At 40.1% G+C, this 23,575-nt stretch overlaps 1 protein-coding gene across 1 annotated transcript in view; it reads left to right on the forward strand.

The window, feature by feature from the left end:
- Window positions 1-23,575, forward strand: part of RS1 (retinoschisin 1) — a gene marked incomplete at its 5' end in the record, with an annotated part of 101,479 nt that overhangs the window by 62,614 nt on the left and 15,290 nt on the right. Inside the window, 2 exons of the mRNA XM_058186238.1 lie at window positions 19,279-19,384; window positions 21,094-21,235. Coding sequence (XP_058042221.1) covers window positions 19,279-19,384; window positions 21,094-21,235 — 248 coding nt within the window. The remainder of the gene's footprint in view (window positions 1-19,278; window positions 19,385-21,093; window positions 21,236-23,575) is intronic.

A 23,575-nucleotide genomic window follows, 5' to 3' on the forward strand; every position in this document is an offset into this window, starting at 1 on the left:
ACTGCTTGCGATTGCCTTGAGGATGGAGGCATTAAAGCAGAGACTCCTCCCCTATTAAGTTTATCGCACCTGAAGCCAGATAAGGCTAGCGATTGGGAGTGATTGCAGCTGGCTTGCGAGGGAGACATCAGAGCAAAGATTTCTCTCTTTTTTAATTCATCGCGCCTGAAGTCGAATTCGGCTAGCGATTTGAAGAGCCTGCAGCTAGCTTGTGAAGTCAACCATTGGAACACGATTCTTCGACTCACAAGTATACTTCCCATATTTCCGATGGTCTTAGGCGACCCCTGGCAAATCGTCATTCGACCCCCAATGGGGTCCCGACCCACAGGTTGAGAACTGCTGCTATACAAGAATCCCAATGTGGCTATCACCAACAGAAATAATGAAATACCCAAATTTATTAGATGTAGACAAGATAATTAGATACGAGAAATTAATAAATGTACAAGGAAATTTGAGAACAAAACATGAATTGGAAAAAGCAATAGACAGGAGGTAGATTGGTGGACATACACACAAATACAATCAAGATACACAGAGGATAAAAAATCATATGAAATACAAAGAGAGCAGCAAGAATTGGATAAAATTGTACATGGAACAGAGCTAAAATTAATCAGTAAAATATATGAATACCTACTGCGATATAAAATAGAAGACAAGGTGGTTAAAGAAACAATGATCAAATGGGCAAAAACCTTCGGATACAATATAGAATTGAAGAAATGGGAAAAATGTGGAAAAGAAATATAAAAATGACAATGTCAGCAGCATTCAAGGAAAACCAGCTGATTAGTTTTATCTGGTTGTGTCATTCTGGGGTCCTTTCTTAGGTTTTCATTTCTTTTGCCAGATAGTCTGCATTCTTTCTACCTTAATTGAGTGGTTGGCAATATGAAGCTGAACTGAAATAGGGCAACACTGAATACATTTTGATTCCTTTTTACTTTGGATTTTGTAAGAAAGACTTCTTAGTTTAGTGTCCAAAATTAAATAGGTAAAATAGACTGCTCTATGTACACCAAGAGTAAGGGAAAAGTGTTTGGAGATCTCTAATTTCAGCAACCTCTGACTGCTTTAGTAATTAAGATAACTTTTCGTTTCAAATTTGGATATTTCTCATTTAGCAACCACAGTTGAGGCCAGCAATTCTGTCTTTAAGAATAATAGTTGCTAAGTGACCCTGCGTTCTTATCCTTTGCTTTACAGACCTGTGAAGGTTGTAAATGCAAGAATTGGTAGTAAAGTTAGTAAAGGAAACAATAAAATTCTTTATTGCCATCATAACATCATAACAGTCACTAAACTGTTGCTAAACAGGGACTACCTTTATAAGCTTCTCAGTACTCTGACTGGCCACATTAGATGAATAGTAGGATAACAAATAAGTGAAAAAATTAAGCAAGGTCTATTGTTTTTGCACTACTTTGAACTTTACTACCTCAAGTTTCTTTGTGATTAACCCTTTCTGAACAAAATGAAAGCAGCACAAAGTTAGATGTTAAGCAGACAGCATTTCATGGTTGATTCGCTATGCAGCCCCACTTGCAACAAGACAACTATAACAGAAGTGGGAAGGGAAAGCACTGGAATGTAAGGGAGGTTTGGGGGTTAATTTGGAATGCAAATGTGCTGACTGGAAGCCTGAGACAGACCCAACACCTCATGATTGCTAGCTGGGGAAGTCCGAAGCAGACAAATTGTTCCCAAAATAAAGAGAGTGCAAATTTCAAAAACCACTACAGAGATATATGCAATCAAATAAAAATTGAATGCACAAATTACCACACCAAGTAAGAAGAAGACCTTCTGCGCACAAATTTCAATCGTGCTTTTTATAATTTTGTGAATAACAAACTTAATGTCTCGAGATCCATCCCACCACTAAAAGAATCTAACGGCAAAGAAAATAATGACGAAACAGTTAAAGCAAACCTCTTTAACACATTCTTCGGCTCAATCTTTGTCAACAGCAATGGCTCAAACCCGAAATTTCCCAACCTCACCAACGCACCAGCGACCTAACTCATATAGATTTCACTGAAGAAAATGTTGAAAAAGCTCTTCGCAATTTAAAACCATCCTTATCTATAGGACCCGATGGACTATGTGCATACTTCTTAAAAAAGCTTTCCACTTATATAGCAGAACCCCTATGCATAATCTTTGAAAAAGCCTTCACGACCGGTTCCCTTCCCAAACTTTGGTCACTAGCCACGGTCATCCCTGTCTTCAAAATAGGAGACCCCAGCTTAGTTGAAAATTACAGACCAATCTCTCTATGCTGCGTTACCTGTAAAGTTATGGAATCCATCATCAACCAATACATTACCCTCCACCTAGAAACAAACAACCTACTCTCTAATAAACAATTTGGTTTCAGAAAAAAATTATCATGTAACTTACAACTTCTTCACTGCAAAAATATATGGACTACTAATCTTGATCAAGGCAAAACAATAGATGCAATTTACATAGACTTCTGTAAAGTTTTTGATTCAGTGGTACACGACAAACTTTTCCTCAAACTAAAATCCTACGGCATCTCCGGACCACTCCACAATTGGATAAAAGTGTTTCTGTCAAACAGACAACAAATGGTCAAAATAGGCAGTGCCCTATCAAATCCTGTTCCTGTCAATAGTGGCGTTCCCCAAGGCAGTGTTCTTAGCCCAACACTCTTCATATTTTACATTTATGATCTCTGCAACCATATTAAAAGTAATTGTGTTCTCTTTGCTGATGATGTTAAACTATTTAACACTACCAACAATACAGCTACCCTTCAAAAAGACCTTGACTTTGTGTCAGAATGGTCTAAAATCTGGCAACTCCAAATCTCAACCAGCAAACGCTCTGTCTTACACATTGGAAAAAAGAATCTAAACACGAAATACAAACTCAACGGACATTATCTTACAGATGACCCCCACCCTGTCAAAGTCCTTGGAGTCTTCATATCCAATGACCTAAGTGCCAAAGCCCACTGCAACTATATCGAAAAAAGGCATTAAGAGTTGTAAACCTAATCTTATGTAGCTTCTTCTCCAGAAACACTATACTACTAACCAGAGCTTACAAAACATTTGCTAGACCAATTCTTGAATACAGCTCAACTGTCTGGAACCCATACCACATTTCAGACATCAATTGAACGTGTCCAGAAATATTTTACATAAAGAGTTCTCCACTCCTCTGAATACAACAAAATACCTTATGCCACCAGAGTTGAAATTCTGGGTTTAGAAAACTTAGAACTCCGCCACCTTCGACAGGACCTGTGTTTAACTCATGGAATCATCTATTGCAATGTCCTTCCTGTTGAAGACTACTTCAGCTTCAATCACAACAATACAAGAGCAAACAATAGATTTAAACTTAATGTTAACCGCTCCAATCTTGATTGCAGAAAATATGACTTCAGTAACAGACTTGTTAATGCTTGGAATACACTACCTGACTCTGTGGTCTCTTCTCAAAGTCCCCAAAGCTTCAACCAAAAACTGTCTACTATTGACCTCACCCCTTTCCTAAGAGGTCTATAAGGGGTGTGCATAAGAGCACAAACGTGCCTACCGTTTCTGTCCTACTGTTGCTTCATGCTTATGCTTATGTATGCTGTTATGACAAATAAAATAAAATTTAAAAAATAAAACAAATGATTGGTGGACAACGGACAATGGGAGATCCATGGAGAAAAGGGATAGTTTTCCTATGCTGTTTTCCTGCAAAATCGTTAGAACTAGCTTTTCTAATTCTGTAACCACCTGGAATCTTTAGTATATTCTTGGTAAAAAAAATATCCCAGGAGTTCCTTTTGCTGTCTAACCATGGCTGACATTAAGCCAGTTCTCATAAAAATAGCCTACCTGGATCCCACCAGGAGGTCAACCCTAAGATGTTGGCTATGAGCAAAGAGTCAAAAGTGAAGAAGAAGCTGGGAGAGGCCCAGCTTGGGAAGAGCCAGCCCCACCCCAGGTTTAGCAGGAGCACAGCCAGCTGACACATGTCCGATACCAAAGACTGAGAAATCTGAGCAACTGGCTGCAGCCACAAAGGAGCGAGCGAGGGACACCCCATATCAGGGGCCAAAGACCTGATGGGCAACAAGTGTGAGGAAGGCAGCAAAGGCCAAAGACTCTCTTCTCCCTTCTGTCCGGCAGCCACAGCAATACCTGGGCCCCCAGCATAGGCAATAGCAGCAGCAGGCTTCACCACTCTCCCTCCTCTGTTGCATCCACAAATGCTGGGGATTGAATCCACAGTTAGAGTTCCAGCACAATCAGCTGGGTTGGAATTCCAGCACTGGCACTGGTGGTGGCGGCGGCCACTATTCTGCTCCAGAGGTTCATCTTGGTGTGGAAGAAGCTTCAGCCACCCACATGGTGCTCTGTTTCAATGGGCGTCCAAACTGCCTAGCCCATTTCCTGGCTCAAGCCTGACATTACATGGAGCATTATGGAGTGATGTACCCAGATGATTTGTCCTGTGTCCATGTTATCACGGTTAGCCTGGAAGAGAGCACTTTGGAGTGATTGGTGTCACTGCACGATGAAAATGCTCCAGAGCTGAACAACATTGCACCTTCATGCAAGTCCTGCAAGAGTGATTAGAAGACCCAATGGTGGCCCAGCACACAGAAGCCCACATCAATGCTCTGAAGCAGGGGAAGACTGGTAACGGAGTACATTCAAGAGTTCCACCACCTGGACTTCTGGCTGACATCACGGCGAGATTGGATGTGAGGAGAGGGTCTCTGTGCTCCCACGCTGAGTTCTCCCTGTTGGAGGGCTCCAAAATGGAGCTAAAATCATCCTGGTGAAGAAAAGTGGGGCGCCCTGTAGGTTGCGGAGAGTCACATCTCTCCCACTTGATACAGGGCTCTTTTCCCTCTCATCCATGATGAGAAGAGGCAGACATCATGGCTGGCATGAAGCTGGGACAGCCTAGGCAATAAAGAAAGTTCAGGAGCGGTGTAGATGGACAGTGATTGGAATTGGGTGAGATTATTCCTTCTTTTACTAGAACCTAACCCTAAAAGGAAAAAAAAATCAGGAAAAGAGACTCATAACTATTTGTTGAAGTGGTGAATAATTACTTAGAGAAAAATCCCAGATCCAAAAGAAAGGAATTAAGGGGAGAAAAATAAAAAACTTTTAAAACAGAGAAAATTGGACTTTTAAACTGGGTAGGCATAATTTTTGGAAAGGTATTTTAAAGTGCTGGAACTATTTACTTAATAACTTACTTACTTTGCTAACATAAATCAAATTAAAATTGGATTAAATACTTGTGAGATCAGAGACTATGCTGAAACCTAAACTGAGGGCACTACTTACTGATGAATGAAAAATATATCTTACCCCTACAAATCTGGGAAAATTCCTGATAAGAGAAATAAACATGTTTTATCTGGAGGACTGCGGTGGTGTTTCCCCAAAAATATGAACAAGCCTGATTTTTGGGGTGGGCGTAAATATACGCCCTCCCCCAAAAATAAGCTCTAGTGAAGGGGTGGGTGTGACCAGCACAGGAGGCAGCCCTTCCTTTCCCCCATCATCTCAGGGCTTCTCAGCCCCTTAATGGGATCAGCTGAGGTGCTCCCGCCACCATTTAAGAAACAGCTGATTCATGGGTGCTGTTCAGGCCCCCGCCTCCAGCAAGCACGGCCACTTTTGCTGCCAATTGTGGCTGCAAAAGAAGCCGGAGGCCAAGCGATGCACCCCACACGCCTCGCACACTCCTTAACTAATGGTGACAGTCACAGCAGGCAATTCTGTCCATGGAACAGGAAAGAAAGGCATGGAAATCCATACACCTGGGACATTGGAAGAAGCCCTGCAAGGAGATGCCATTGCCAATGTGCAGGAAAATTCCTGCACATTTCCTGCACATCGGCAGTGGTGTCTCCTTGCAGGGCTTCTTCCGATGTCCCAGGTATAAGGATTTCCATGCCTTCCTTCATGGGAGGTTGCTTCGCACCTGCATATTCCCATTTAAGGCTTGGAATGGGGTGTTTTTGCAAACTGCTTGAAAATGGGGAGGGGGGATTTTGCCTCTTATCCTGTTCATAGTCTGTGCTGAGCTTCAGAACAAGGTGAAAGGCAGGAAAATCCCCCCCCCCATTTTCAAGCCATTCACAAAAAACACCCCATTCTGAGCCTTCAGCATATTCCAGGATTGCAACATTGAAGGCTCCAAATGGGGCATTTTTGCAAAAAGCTTGAAAATGGGGAGGGGGAATTTTTCTGCCTCTCTCCCTGTTCTGAAGTTTAGCACAGACAGAACAGAATAAGAGGCAAAAACACCCCTCCCCATTTTCAAGCTATTTTTGCGAACAGCTTGAAAATGAGGAGGGGATTTTCCTGCCTCTCATCCTCTTCTGAAGGAAAAGACGGTGTGTGTGAGAGAGAAATCCCTACGCCACCATCCCTCCCAAGGCAGCCACAGCCCTCAAACTAACCTGCTTTCCTGCTCCATTCTCCACTGCCATATGCAGGGCAAGAAAAGTAGTCTGTGGGACTACTTTCAACTTCGCGAGATTTTTTTTTTTTTTTGCAGGAAGTTGGAAGGTCTGAATTTCTGGTTTGTGCAGAGAATTTGGGTCATTGTGGCCACAGGCAAGCAGGTAGTATGACAGAGTGGGTGGGGCCAGTGGGCTTGCTGTATCCTGCAACTCAAAAATAATTACACCTCCCCAAAAATAAGGCCAAGCCCTTATTTGGGGGGGGGGGTCAAAAAAAATAAGACCCTGTCTTATTTTCGGGGAAACATGGTATATTTATCTATTTTATGACAACTGGAGGTTCAACTATGAGAACAAGCAAGATACCTAAGTAAAGTTCATTCTGAATGTTAAGATATATGACTAAACCTTTAGAGTGGATGTAAGGAGATATTTGGAAAGTTTCCTGGACTATCTAAATGGAACTGATTGAATAATCCTGGGATATAAAGAACTATGATTATTGTACTCTCTGAGGAGCAATGTTAGGCTTGAATATATGGTTTTTGGACTACTGAGCAAGAGTGAGACTTACTAAAATAAGCCGAGATGCTCAACCAGGGGAAATTGAGTGGAATTTTAAAAGAAATTGCATTGATGTTCCAAAGTATCAATGACACTGTGACAAAAAACTACATGGAGATAAAGAACCTAATGCATAGCATAGATGGGAAAATGGAAAATATTCTACAAGGGACAATGAATAAAGATCAAAATGTCTAGGAAAGGGAGGAGACAACAGAAAGAATGGAGGAAAAGATAAAACAGACAAATCAGCAAATAAAGCAAGAAGACAAGGAGACAAGGAGAAGACACTAAATAATATCTAATGAAACAAATCAAGGAAAAAGTATTTTAAGAGATGTAAAAATAGAATTGGAAAAGCAGGAAGATATTTTTGAAAGGGAGATAAGGGCTTGGGCAGATACTCTGGAGGCCTGGCAGCATAAGATGGGATGGGAGAAATATTTAGACTAAATAGTAAAGAAGTAGATGTAGATAGAGACAAAGATCCAAGAGGCAAGCTAAAAAATGAATAAGAATTGAAGTATTAAAATGGTCAAGAGATGATGGATAGAAAGGAAATGCCTTTTAATATAATGGTGGCTTGACTAAAAGCTAGAACAGAGGTAGAAATAAGAACACACATTTTTATATAATAGAATAGAATAAAAGCAATAGCTAGATGGAAAGATTAGAGGTTGAAAGATGTATTATCATGTATGTTTAAATAATATGGTGACTGGCATTAGAATGTTATTGAAACATTGAACAACTAAACAATGAAGGACTATATTTCAATATAGACACATGTATCAATAGTAGGACTAGTAATGGTGACCTGGCTAGAAGCTTGAATAAAGGTAAAAATAAGAAATAGGGGGAATATTAATATACACATTTTTATATAATAGAACAAAAGCAATAACCAGATGGAAAGATTAGAGGTTGAAAGATGATATTACTATATATGCTTAAATAATATTGTGATTGGCATTATTATGGCACATTGAAATTCTGAACAACTAAATAATGAAGGATTGTATTTTAATATAAACGTGTATTAACACTAAGATTACAAAAGTTTGGCTAATGTAATAAATATAATTAGTTATTACTGTTATTTGTATCAAAATGAACAATACCCAGGTGTCACACTGTTCATGTATTTTTGTTGATGAATATTATTATTATTATTATTATAAAAAAAAACAGGCAGTTAGGCAATTTTCCTCCCCCCCACATTCCTGATTCTGCCATCCAACAGGCAGTTAGGCCATTTTCCTCCCCCCTATTCCTTATCCTGCCTTTCTGTCACTAAACAAGCAGTTAGGCTGCCGTGGCTGGGCCTAGACAGCTATTCAGTGCAGTTCCTTCTGTTATGGGATTATCATTTTTGGATCAGTAGTGGCTTAGCCATTGTGAACCAACCTAGGAACCTACCATCACTAATGATGAGAAGGAATCAATGAAATTCCACACTGGATCGGTCATCGCCCGGGTCAATAAGGACCATGTCAGATGCTATGGCTCCTGGACATCTGTCAAAAAAGGGGCTACAGGGCTCAGTTGTTACTGCTAGAGAACCAGGGCATGCAATTGCAAAGCAACTAAAACAAAAGCGCGAAGCTTGGACAACTGAAGAAAATCGAGAAATCGTCAAATAGGCAGAACAGGCAAAACCAACAGCCAGGCGATTTCAAAAAAGAATGATGCAACTGTGAAAGGAAAAACACCCAGAAAGTGACATAACTGAACAAAGATTAATGGATCAAAGATGCTTCATCATCTGTAATAAAGTTTCACAGATGTGGAAATGCAACATCTAGAAAGATTGGCTAAAAAGAAAACAACAGGTAATGAAGAACAGGCTGAAAAAACTGTTCCAACACCTGAACAAATTGACCAACATGTAGAAGAAACCAACATACAGGATGAAAATCCTCCTGTGCAGCAACTTGAAAGTGTAGAGCTAAGTGGTCTAGCAAAAATGCTGAAAGAAAAGATTGAAAACCACATCAAAGAAAACAGAAAGAAAAATACTACCTACCATTCGTGAAGTACATAGCAAACAAGTGAAAGATCTACTAACTGCCGTGAACAGCATTTTAACGTCCATCCCATCCAGCACAACATATGAAACTAACCAACTAATGTATAGCACAGCCGCCATTATAACTGCAGAACTGGTTATAAAATGTCAAAAAAGGAACCCACTGGAACACCAAAGTGGAAAATTCAACAAGGGCCGTGGTAGCTCAGGCTGTAAAGAAGCCTGTTATTAAAACACAGCAGCCTGCAATTACTGCAGGTTCAAGCCCAGCCCAAGGTTGACTCAGCCTTCCATCCTTTATAAGGTAGGTAAAATGAGGACCCAGATTGTTGGGGGGCCAATAAGTTGACTTTGTAAATATACAAATAGAATGAGACTATTGCCTTATACACTGTAAGCCGCCCTGAGTCTTCGGAGAAGGGTGGGATATAAATGTAAATTTAAAACAACAACAACTTGAAAGTAAAATAAAAAAATTATGAGGAGATGTCAGCAATCTGAAGTACTGGAAAGAAGGAAAACTAAATAACAAAAAGCTGAAAAATAGTTTACACAATAAATACAACCTGGAGGAAAAAACAATAACGGAAATCATGGAAGAACTAAAACAATGTGTAATAACAACAGCAAAGAAAATTGAAAGATACAAAGGACAAATTAAACAATATCGTGAAAATGTCCAGTTCAGAAGAAACCAACACCTCTTCTACCAGTCTCTTGATGAAAATTGAATCCAAACTAATGTTCACCCATGTAAAGAAAAAACTCTGAACTTTTGGAAAGAACTGTGGGAAAATCCAGCGGAACACAACAAAACTGCCTCCTGGATCAAAGATATTCAACAACAAATAATACGAAACAAAATGGAAAATATTGTAATAACAACTGACATGGTTGCAAAACAAGCAAAGAAAGTCAAGAACTGGAGTGCACCTGGCCTGGACAAACTGCATGGATACTGGCTAAAACACCTGGCCAGCCTCCATCATCTCATGGCCACTCAATTTGATCAAATGCTTCAAAATGCAACAAGCGAAGAATGGTTAACAGCTGGTCGAACATACTTGACAATAAAAGATCCAGAAAAGGGCACAGAGCATCACCCAATTACTTGTCTGCCAACAACATTCAAACTTTTTACAATACTGTCAAATTCAGTATTCAATCATCTGATGGAAAATAATTTGTATCCAGTAGAACAAAAAGGAAATTATAAAAAATCCAGAGGAACAAAAGATCAGCTGCTCATTGACAAAATGGTATTAAAAAATGCAAAACGAAGAAAAGCAAATTTAAATATGGCATGGATTGATTACAAGAAGGCATTTGATTCATTACCCCACAGCTGGATTAACACCTGTCTGGAAAACTTTGGAATCAGCAAAAATATTTGTACATTTTTGAAAGCAAATATGCAAAAATGGAAATCAGTTCTAGCAGCAAATGGGGAGAACATTGGTGAAGTCAACATCAGACGAGGAATCTTCCAGGGGGACTCACTTTCACCACTACTGTTCAACATCGCATTAATTCCACTGACAATAATCCAATGAAACACAAAACTGGGATACCATACCTCAAGCCAACATGGCAAGATAAACCATCTACTATACATGGATGACTTAAAAATGTATGCAAAAAGCCCCACTGAACTTAAATCAATACTCAACACAATTCAACTGTTCAGCAGCTACATCAAAATGAACTTTGGACTTGAAAAATGTGCTATATTATCCACGCAGCGAGGAAAAATGAAAAAAACAGAAGGAATAGAACTGGGAAATGGAAACAGTAAAAGCATTAGCAAAGGATGATGGCTACAGATACCTAGGCGTATTGAAAGCAGATAACATCTTGTATGGAAAAGTCAAAGAGTCAACGCAAAAGGAATACATCAAGAGGATCCGCAAAATATTAAAATCAAAGCTAAATGCTGGAAACATAATTAAAGGCATTAATACATGGGCAGTTCCAGTGATATGTTACTCAGCTGGAATCATCAACAAACTTTGGCTGAACTAGAAAACTTGGACCGGAAAACACCCAAACTTTTGAATATGTACCACGCTTTACATCCATGAAGTGAGATTGACAGGTTGTACCTGCCAAGAAAAATAGGGGGCAGAGGGCTATTGCAAATCCATCAAACTGTGGAAGAAGAAAAACGAAGTTTGAATGATTATGTGAATCAAAGTACAGAAAAATGGCTGCAGGCTGTAAAAACAGAGAACATTATAAAAACAACAGAAACAAAGGCAGAATATAAGGAAAAACAGCTGGATGACAGATTAATCAGATGGAAAACCAAAGCTTTGCATGGACAGCACTTGAAAAACATTGAAGGAAAATGTGATGACAACTTGACATGGGCATGGCTTAAGATGGAGACCATCAAGAAAGAAACGGAAGCAGGGGTGAAATCTAAAAATTTTCCCTACCGGTTCTGTGGGCATGGCTTAATTGGTGGGTGTGGCTTGGTGGTCAGATGATTGGGTGGGCATGGCCAATAAAAATAAATAATAAAAATAATAAAGTATACAAAACAATAAGAGGTACCAAAAACCAACTTTCATACTTTACACACACACAACACAACACGACTCACACACAATGTAAGAGCAGCTGCACTTCACCCAAAATGGCCTCACACAGCCACAAAAAGCTCAAAAACCAACTTTACACACACACAACACAACACAACACAATTGACTCACACACAATGTAAAAGCAGCTGCACGTCACCCAAAATGACCCCTGCAACATGCAGGAACCTCATACAGCTCAAAAACCAACTTTGACACTTTACACACACACAACACAACACAACTGACTCACACACATATACACACACAAAATGCCACATACAGCTTTGTGAGATTTTGGGTGTTTGTGTAGTTAGAGTGAAACACTACAGAAACACCAAATCTCAACTGCAAAAATATTTTATTTTATTATTTTATTTTATTTATATTTTTTAGATCAGGGGTCTCCAACCTTAGTAACTTTAAGGTTTGTGGACTTCAATTCCAAGAGTTCCTCAGCCAGCAAAGCAGGCAGATTGAGTTGCTCACTGAGGAAATGGGTTGCAGGCAGACAGATTCATTGCTAGCTGATGCAACTGATGTAAAGCATGGCTTTGGGAGTCCGAAAGGAGCAGCAATAAGGCAAGTGGGCATGGGGCATTGGGTGGGCATGGTTGGGGACTGTTGTAAGAGGTTGTTAAAAATGATTTTAAAAGCCTGTGATGATCAGGCAACTCATCTGGGATTGCCAGAGGAAAAAAAGATTTTAGAATAGAATAGAATAGAATAGAATTTTATTGGCCAAGTGTGATTGGACACACACAAGGAATTTGTCTTGGTGCATATGCTCTCAGTGTACATAAAAGAAAAGATACGTTCATCAAGGTACAACATTTACAACACAATTGATGATCAATATATCAATATAAATCATAAGGATTGCCAGCAACAAGTTATAGTCATACAGTCATAAGTGGAAAGAGATTGGTGATGGGAACTATGAAACGATTAATAGTAGTGCAGATTCAGTAAATAGTCTGACAGTGTTGAGGGAATTATTTGTTTAGCAGAGTGATGGCCTTCGGGAAAAAACTGTTCTTGCGTCTAGTTGTTCTGGTGTGCAGTGCTCTATAGCGTCGTTTTGAGGGTAGGAGTTGAAACAGTTTATGTCCAGGATGCGAGGGATCTGCAAATATTTTCACGGCCCTCTTCTTGATTCGTGCAGTATACAGGTCCTCAATGGAAGGCAGGTTGGTAGCAATTATTTTTTCTGCAGTTCTAATTATCCTCTGAAGTCTGTGTCTGTCTTGTTGGGTTGCAGAACCAAACCAGACAGTTATCTGTCAGACGATCCCAGCTGAAGTTCCTTCATCGCACCCCAGAACCTCTTAAAATAATTGTTTTAACAAGCTCTTCGGCCAAAGAGCTTGTAGAAAACATGTTTTTTAAGATTCTGGTGATGAGGAACTCAGCTGGGATCGCCAGAGGAGCCTTTTAAAACCTTTTTTTTACAACCTCTTTGACCGAAGAGGTTGTTAAAAAAAGTGTTTAAAGGGTTCTGATGATCCCAGCCGAGCCGCGGGATCATCAAAGGCTTTTTCTTTACTTTTAAAGGCATGTTTTCGGCTGGAGAAAAACTGCTTTTAAAAGTAAAAAAAAAAAAACCTCTGATGATGGCGCGGCTCAGCAGGGGCAGGGGGCAGGGATTTTTGCTACCGGTTTTCCAAACCACCAGCCACCATCGCTACTGGATCGGGCGAGCCGGTCCAAACCGGGAGCATTTCACCCCTGAACAGAAGGTTTAATATCGCTGCTCAAGAATAAGCAATAAACTAATGCCATGAAAGCAAAGATACGAAAATCCACTGACAATCCAAACTGCCGACTTTGCAACAACAAAGACGAAACTGTTTCACATTTAATATGTGAATGCAGCAAAATCGCACAAACTGATTACAAAGCTAGACATAACCGAGTTGCTAAATTAATCCACTGGTCATTATGTAAAAAATATAACTTGCCTGTAATCTAAAAAGTCATGGGAACATAAAGTGGAAAAAGTTATAGAAAATGAGAAGGTGAAGATCTTGTGGGACTTTAGAATAGAGACGGATTGTCACTTGAAACACAACACACCAGATACCACAGTTGTGGAAAACCAAAACGTGCAATTTATTGACATCGTGGTACCAGGAGATGCCAGAGTCGAAGAAAAAGAACTGGAAAAAGTCATGAAATATCACGACCTGGCCACACGGCTATGGATGAAACATGTAACAGTGATACCCATTGTTGTGTCTCGCTCGTTTTCCCCGCAGCCGGGCCCCTCTTATCTCCTGCCGAATGCTGAGGAATGTCCTGGCATGCCTCCAGGCCCCAGCCCTGGCACCATGCCCAGACAGGCAGAGCAAGATGAAGGGTCTGACGTGCCTCCAGCCCCCAGCCCTGGCTCCATGCCCAGGCAAATGGAGCAACTAGACCCCTTCCCCTCCCCCACAGCATGTGAGCCTGAGGAATGTGAATTACCAACAGCTGGAGCCTGGAGAGATCCTCGCTTCAGGAGAATTGATAGGCGGCGTCAGCAAAAGGAAGGGAGGGGCAGGCCTGGATAAGTGCTGAGTCATGGAGCCACACCCCATGGCCTATATAAAGGATCTGCTTTCTGGCATTCTCTGAGTCAGGCAAAGTCTACCTTGGATTGCTGAAGTCACTTCCTGGTCTCCTGGCTGCCTTGAGAACTTTGCTAGGACTTTGGCAGAGCTGCAGAGGCACGCCTGATACGGACTTCCCCGACCCAGCCGTCAGCGGAGGAGTGGGACACGACACCCATTGTCATCGGGGCACTTGGTACCATGTCCAAGAATTTTATAAAATACATCAACAAATTGCAGCTTCCTGTAATAACACCAGCAGAACTGCAAAAAACTGCACTACTTGGAACATCGTACATCTTAAGAAGGTACTTGGTTGATACCTAGAACACTGGCAGCAACCCGTATCAACCATTAACACCAGTCAATGCTATTTATGATGTATTTTTGAATGTTCAGTTGACTGAGTTTCATTTTTAATGAATATAGTAAATCATCATCATCATCATCATCATCATCAAGATTTCTGCCACCTGGCCAGCCACTTGGGAGACTGGCCTGAATGCTTGCTGATCTACCATTTCTGAGAGGGACTGAATAAGGAACTGTACCAGAATTGCCTACTCCAGGGGAGTGCTGCACAACCTGTGAGTGTAGTACCATGTGGCCACTAAGGTAGAGATTTACCTGTTGGAGTTCCATGAGCACACTGAGAGTCTCATCACCCCACAGAAAAGTGAGCAGCCCCTAGAAGGAGCAGAGAAGGCACGCCTGCAGCCAGAGGAGGGAGACCCCACCAAAACCTTGGTTGCTGCTTTTGTTGTGGGAAGGAGGGACACTGAGCTGTTGAGTGTCTCACGCTGCAACCAATCACTGCTCCGCTGCCTCTGAGCCAGCTGAAGAAGAAAATGACTCCACTGAAGTCAAGGGAGAAAACTTGTGCAGGGCAAAAAGTTGTAGAGCTTTCCTTTCCATCCAGTAAGGGAGAGGGAACCCTGACCCCTGCTGAGATGGGACCAGTCTTCTACAAGAGCAACAGCAAAGGAGAAGATGATCCAATGGTATGTGGGCCCATCACCCCTATGACTGCTAGGGTGGAGATCTCGGAATCCTAATTGGGTGTAAAGGAAGTTCTTATGGCCCTGTTGGACTCAGGATACACCAGATGCCTGGTCAGCCCCCAATTGGTAGAGAAGCTAAAGCTGAGACTAAGGAAGCTAAAGAAGCCTATAGCATTTTCCCAGCTAGATGGTTCAGTAATGGGTGGGTGTCACTAACCTGCCTAACTGAGCCTGTGAATCTGAAAGCCTGAACCCACATGGAGATTATTCAATTTATTATGGTCCCTGGGATAATAGTGCCCATAGTCTTAGGCCTGGCATGGGGGAAAAAATGGAGGCAATCTATTGATTAGGATAGAGACAAGTGGTGGCTGAGAAGGAAAGTAACCAACCACCAGAGTTAGTTAAAGGCTAAGAAGCCTCCATGCACCTATGGTTAAAAAAGGAAAGAACTTATTCTCTAAACAAGCCCACTTTGTTATTTTTTAATTTTTTAAAATTTCTTTATTTTGTCAAGTACGTATTAGATAATATATATCAGTACAAGCATGAATTAAATACAAATAAAGGGAACATTAGGACAGGGACAGTAGGCACGCTGGTGTTCTTATGCATGCCCCTTACAGACCTCTTAGGAATGGGGCGAGGTCAACAGTAGACAGTCTTAGGTTAAAATTTTGGGGGTTTTGGGATGAAACCACAGAGTCAGAGTGCATTCCAGGCATTGAACACTCTGTTGCTGAAGTCATATTTTCTGCAATCATATTTTCTGCAATTGAGTTTGGAGTGGTTCACTTTTAGTTTGTATCTATTGTGTGCTCCTGGATTGCTGTGGTTAAAGCTGAAGTAGTCATTGACAGGTAGGACATTGTAGCAGATAATTTTATGAGTAATGCTTAGGTCATACCAAAGATGGTGCAGTTCATCAAGTGGTGAAAGTTTTCTAAGCTCAGAATTTCAAGTCTGGTGGCATAAGGTATTCTGTTTTGAGCAGAGGAGTGGAGGACTCTTCTTGTGAAATATTTCTGGACATGCTCAATTGTATTAATGTCCGATATTCCAGACAGATAAGCTGTATTCGAGAATTGGTCTAGCAAATGTTTTGTATGCTCTAGTTTGTAGTGTAATATTATCAGAGAAGAAGCTATGCAAGATTGGTTTATAACTCTTAATGCTTTTTGGCGATGTTGATACAGTAGGCTTTGACACTTAGATCATTAGATATGAGTACTTCAAGGTCCTTGACAGAGTGAGGGTCATCTACAAGGTTGTGTCCACTCAGCTTGTATTTTGTGTTCTGATTCTTTTTGCCAATGTGTAAGACAGAGCATTTGTTGGTTGAGATGTTTTCCCAAAAATACGATCTACCCTGAAAATAAGCCCCAGCCTGATTTTTTTATGCATGTGCCTAATATAAGCTCTACCTCAAAAATAAACCCTAGTGAAGGGGGGTGGGAGTGACCAGAGTTGAGTACCTGTGCAAGTAGCAGCCGGAAACAGAGGTGGGGGGAGGCAAGTGATCCAGACCGGCCCCTTGGAAAAGCTGAGCATCAGTGGGCTGGAACAGTGGCCAGCCACGGGGGACTCATTTTCACACAGTGACACCACCAGCAGGCAGAGGCAGAGGCATGGTGGGGGGAGGCAGGCAACCTAGACGTGCCATACGGGCTGCGGGAAAGCTGACCGGAGGTGGGCCAGAATGGTGATTGGCTACAGAGGCTCATCTTCATGCAGCAACACCAGCAGCAGAAGAGGCAGAGGTGCAGGGAGAGAGGGAGGTGATTCAGATGCCCCACGTGGACTAGTCCACTGCCGAGTTGGAGATAGATGATCTGGAGCAGTGGCTGGCCATGGGAATCTTATCTTGGCATCTCTCAGCTTGCCTGTAGCCCGCACGGTGCATCGGGATTACCTGCCTTCCGCTCTGTGTCTTCCGCTCTGCACAGCCCCCGAGTGCGCTGACTCAGTGACTGGCAGGTTGCAGCTGCTGCTGGATACTGTCGGTCCCTGTGCACTTGCTAGCTCTTGTGTGTGCACCAGGGGGCAGGGCAGCCAGCCAGGCTGATCACCCTGAAATCATGATTCAATGAAAACAAGTCCTAATGCTTATTTTGGGGCCCAAAAGAAAATAAAACTAGGTCTTATTTTTGGGGAAATAAAAGGTAGTAAAGTTATACACCTGGTAAAAAAAATGTGCCAGGAGTTCCTTTTGGCTATCTAACATAGTGGGATGATTGACACAAGCATTCATTCTTTCCACTATTTGTACTTCATAGCATAACTGCATTTCAAAAAACAAAACAAAACCCCTGAACTGTAAAGTAGATACAAAGATAATTGAAGAAGGTAGGTATTAAGCATAAGGACTGAATTTAAATTTTCCAGAAGGACAAAACTGTAGCACTACTATATTACCTTTCTTCTATTACACCCGAATATTCCTCATCCTAATAATCTAAATTATTTAATACATAATTTAACACTTGAACACATACACTAACAGACATACAAAGACATACATAATATAATACATAATTGGATATAGAGTTCACTAAATTGGTATGGGAATGCAGATAATGTACCATTTGTTTAGCCACTGCTCTTCAATTTATTCTCAGACCTCAGCACTGTTATACTGATATCACCTCTATGCAATGTAAATGGCTTAGTAGAGTTGGAATTAATGAAAGGTGTAATATTCCTATTGTAAAGATAAATGGGCATAACCTTGGGAACAGGGCAAAGAGACATAGCCATGGGAACAGTCAGATAAAAGGCAGCTTAGAATTTGAGCAGAACAAGAGGCTCAGAAGAGACCCTTGCTAAGTTTGGCTTAAAGGTGATGGAAAGGAGAGATGTTCTCTCAGACTTGCATGAGTCTTTTAATGTAGCCTTACAAGAAAGTAGAATTAGTTCATCCAACACTGTTTCCTGTCTAGTTTACCTCATAAGGCTGACATTAGTTTTGCAAGTCTGAAAGTTCATCTCTTACTCAGTCTCCTTTACAGCCTAAGAAACTCTATGTGTATGTGTCTTCTGAGCCTCTTGGCCCATTACATTCCAGCTGCGGGCTAGTTGCCTTTTATCTGAAGGTTGACTCAGCCTTCCATCCTTCCAAGGTCAGTAAAATGAAACCCAGATTATTGGGGGCAATATGTTGACTCTGTAAAACTGCTTAGAGAGGGCTGTAAAGCACTAAAGTGATATATAAATCTAAGCGCTATTGCTATTGCTATCTGACCATTTTCTTGGTGGGTCTATGACAACTCACCATGGGACAAGAGTTACACTAATATCAAGAAATAATGGAATAGAATCATTAAAGAAAGGATGCCAAAGGAGGGACAAAATGAAATGTGAATGACAAAAAATAAAATAATGCTTTAATTATTTTAAATAATTAAATTGAATTGTTGAATTGTCCCACAGTGAGTTGTCCTGTGGCAAGTTGGCCATGGTGAGTTAGCTGTGGTGAATTGACTGTGGTGAATTGGCTGCGGCAAGTTGTCCCATTCCATTTCTTGGCTGTGTCTCTTCACCCTGTCTCCCAAGATCATGTCCACATACCATTGTCTGTCTGTTAAGCTGTCTCTCTTTCTCTCAAGTGTATATGTTTGTGATTTCAGCTATTTTTATAATCATCCTTTCCTTTTTTATATACTAAGATATAGTATACCATACTGGCTCAACTAAAACAGTTTAATGTGTTTTTGACTCAAATGAGATGTGAAACAAGAACAAAATATACTCTTAAGTTGAATTAGCCATCCTTTTGGTGTGACCAGGACTTAGAATGCCTCATATTCTCTCTGTTGTACTCAAGCATGATTCACTCTGCATATAGTGATACATGGCATTGATCAACATGAAGAGTGCAACACTACCCTCTGCAAACTGGTACTCTCAAAATGTTTTTGATTATACATCTGAAAGGTGCCATTTGAGTAGAGTTGATATAGTCCAATGGGAATTTAGGAAGTAAGAAAGAATCTGCTTATTCTCTGTATATGCAAAGTTGATACACTATTCTGCACTATTTTAGGATGACAATCTAGAGCACTGGCATAGCAAAGCCTGTAAATGTGATTGTCAAAGAAATCCAAACTCAGTGTGGTCCATTGAAACAGACAGTCTAGACTGCATGCCAGGTAAGTACCATCTTTTTATTATTATAACTCAAAATCAGCCTATTCAGTTTAATATTGTTCATATTGGGATACAGTACGCATAATTATCAATAAGGATCTTCTTGAAAATTTTATGTGACTTGTATCATTGGTTAGATTGGGTCAAGCTGCACATTCCCAAAGACCTGTAGCAAATGAAAATATATCCTTAAACTAATTACAGTTCTTTAATGTCACTATTTGCAAAGTACCATATTACCATATTTTTCAGAGTATAAGACACACCGTAGTATAAGAGGCAGCTTAATTTTTGGAGAGAAAAATAGGGGGGAAAAACCCTGCCTACCTGGTATTCATCTGGCTAGCATCCTTAGTCTGGTCAGTTTCAGCATATTAGTCTGCAGGTTTTGAGCATGCACACATGCTTTTTATCCCCTAGTTGGGGATAAAAAAAAGCTTCTAAAGCACAGCTGAGAGTCGGAGGGTTGCAGGCAAAACAGGGAGATTGCTTCACTCACTAGCGCATTTCTAGGGCTGGAAAAAAACTTCAAAAAACTTCAAAAAGGCTACATTGGGAGTATAAGATGCACCCAAATTTTCAGCCTTTTTTAGGGGAGGGAATGTACATCTTATACTTTGAAAAATACGGTATTTCCGCCATTAAATGCAGTAGGGATTCTTAAAGTGTCAATTATATATAACTCAAAACAAAAAAAGCTGTAATATAGGGGGGGAAAAGCTTAATAAGAGGAGAAAACCCTTCTCATGCTGAATTGACTTTAAAGTAAATAGTAGCAGCATTAAATAATTAATGTACTTGATTTGAAAGTCCCCAGACATCTGTTTGATAATTCTTTTAGTCTACTGCAATTTTCTACAACAGAAGGCTACCTCTTAAGTATATTACAGCTGAGTTATCTAAAGATTAGAGTTACTAAAATTAAACTTGCTTTACTTGCAAATATTGCAGCCTGCCACACTGGATGTGTTTTAACTCATTTTAGTCTTTGTTGTTTTAATACTTCTATAACATGCGATTTTTGCAAATTTAGTGCAACCTCTATTATCCAGATGGCTTCAGAAAATGCCTTTATTACAGAAACCACCACAATTGTAGGTACAATATTCAAACAGGGGCTGCATTTAAAAAAAAAAAGACAAAACAGAAAACCAGAATGTTACATCCAGTACAGGAGCTCTTGTGAAATGAGAGGAAACATTCATTTAAATTCTATTGATATTAATTCTGTGAATTAAACAAGAAAAGTAAATTGACGGTGGTTCATTTGTAAAGACTTTGGATTTAGAATGTACTTTAGAAGGCTGTTCTTCCAAGTTGTCAAATGATAACTAAAATACCTCCTTATATAAAGTTCTAGATTTTATAGACTTTGCCAGTCTATATCCTTTTCAAGACAAAATAGCAAATTGTACTCATGTGAAGCTGTAAGTGTCCTACTTGAAAATACTGGTTTGTAGTACTGTGGGCCTTGGTGATTTTCTAATGATACAACTTCTACTTCCCTGCTTGAAAGTGTGCAAAATTAAATCCCCAAACTTCTCCAAATCCAAAAGAAAATAAGAAATAAACCTTCAATCATTCTTCAATGTCTCATCCTGTTGATAAAAGTAAGTGTAGCACTTTCTGGAGATGATTGTAGCAAAAATTAAATCTTTTTACTCCAATCTGCACTGATTCCTCTCCATGTCTTCTTTGTCTTCCTTTACAGAGTGCCCCTATCATAAGCCTCTTGGTTTTGAATCAACAGCTGTCACTACAGATCAGATAAGCTGTTCCAATCCAGAGCAGTACACTGGGTGGTATGCTTCATGGACTGCAAACAAGGCCCGACTTAACGGACAAGGATTTGGGTAAACTGCATTACAAAACATGTTTTCTACCAATAAACTATACAAAAGACGTTTTAACCTCTAAATCTTTGTTACATAATATATGGAGACTAACAATGACTTTTAAAATATATATTTATGATCCCAGAACAATAAATATTTACTTCCATTAACAGTTGCTGGTAAAACGTGTGGAGGTTACTGTTGCTGTCATTGTGAGCTTCTGAGAGATATTTAGATACTGTCAGAACAAAATGTTGCATTAAATAAGGTTTTGTGTTGTGTTGAATCATGTTGTGATGGCTGTTTTTCAAGCTCTTTCTTTATCCCTGAGATATTCCTCCTTTTCCTGACATTATTCTCTTACATGAATAATGAAAAAAATAACAGCAGCTTTGCTGCATATGAAACAGGAAGAAGAGGAACTAAAATCAAAATCTATATTGAAATGATAACTTTGTTAGGCCAGATGAAGTGTTATGAAGCAGCACGCAAAAAGTTCTCAAGAACTTTTCATAAGAAATTAACAGGGTCAGTGGCATTTGCACCCGATAAATACAATACTCTTAAATTGAGACCATTTTGTAAAACATGATAAAGCTTAATGTGATTTTCTTATATGGCATTTTATCTGAACCTAGTCACCGAGATTTATAAGTCATATATGACCGAATCTATAAAGGTGACTTAAAGAGGTTTGGATAACTCCCTGGACTACATAGATGGAACTGACTGATTACTTATGGAACATAAAGAACTGTGATTAGTGTATACTTTGAAGAGCAACCTCAGGTTTGAGCAAATAGTTCTTGGGCTATTGGCCAAAAGTGAAACTTTTTAAAACAAGGTAAGATGCAACATAAGGAGGAAACTTTGAATGAGATGGACTGGATGTTTCAAGCATAAAGGTTATGATACAGAAGAACATAAGGTGATTATGGAATTAATGGATGGCATAGATCAAAAATTGGAAAATATTACCGGTATACAAAGGACAATGACCAATGACCAAGATGCCCAGGAAAGGAAGGAGCTACCAGAAGGAATAGAAGAAAAAACAGAATTAAGGAGTCAATGAAAAGAAGATAACAAGGAGTCATCATTAAAATTAATAATGTTTAATGAATCAAACCAGGGAGAAAACATTCTAAGAAATCTGAAAAGAGAACGGGAGGAGCTGGAAGATACTTGGTAAAGGGAGACAGGGGTCCAGGCTGATAACTTCAAAGCTAAACAGTGGAAGAGGATAGGGATAGGAGAAACAATTAGATTGACTAGGCAGAATGTTAGAAACAGATATAGACAGAAATAAAGATTTAAGAGAAGAATATGGGGGTCAAGTCAAAAAAAGGATAAGAATTAAAGTATTGATGTGGACAAGAGATGATGGATAGAAGGCGGATAGGAAAAAGAAGAAAGAAAAAATATTTTTTCCCCCTTTTCTTGCTTTTTTTTATAATGGAGGCAGCAGGAGAAATTAGAACAGAGATAGGAATGTGTTCAATAAGACATTGAGGTATTACTTGCATATATATCTTTACATGAGGAAACAAAAGTAGTAATAAAATGGGAAAATTAAAGATTGAATGATGGTATTATTAAGTAAGCTTAAATAACATTGTGATTGATAAACAGTGAGCAATTAAATAACGAAATGAACATATTTTAATATAAACATGTGTATTAACACTAGAATTGTTAAGTTTGGGCAATGAAGAGGCAGGAGACCAGTGAGTGACAATAGCTCTTTAGTTTATAGTGATCCCAGCAAGAATAACAGGCAGAAACCCCTCTTTAAATACTATTTTGGCTGAGGCTTCAACCAATCAGCAACGTGCTTTGTTCCCGCCCAAACTTCCCTCCTAAAGTTTAAATACATTACACTCCTTCCCTCCCAGAACGCTTTGTACCCGTATTTACATAAAATTTGCAAGTTATTTTTCCACGTAGTCACGCAGGTAGACAGGGCGTCTCCTAACTCTTTCTGACCTGCGCAATTCATTCTCTGGGAGTGAGTCGAGCTGGTCGGAGGGACTGTTTGTTCCTCCCAGGTCCTCCTCTGGGCCGTCCGGCCCCGGATTATTGGCAGAGTCGTCCCTGCTGTCTTCAGGAGGAGCCGGTTGGCGTCGCTGGACTTCTTCGGAGTCAGATAAGTCCTCCGCTCGCCTCGGGTTTGAGTCAGCTGTAGATTCAAACATTTGGTAGTCAGGGCCTGGCTGTTTGGTTTCTGGATTGCCTTGCACTCTTTTTCTTAATTGGTCTATGTGGCGTCTCCATACCCGGCCATCCTCCATGTCCACTATATATGATTTCGGCCCGGTTATGCCTAGAATGGTCCCTTTTAACCATGTTGGGCCTTTG

This window comes from Ahaetulla prasina, chromosome 5 (assembly GCF_028640845.1).
Source record: "Ahaetulla prasina isolate Xishuangbanna chromosome 5, ASM2864084v1, whole genome shotgun sequence".
Classification (NCBI taxonomy): Eukaryota; Metazoa; Chordata; class Lepidosauria; order Squamata; family Colubridae; genus Ahaetulla; species Ahaetulla prasina.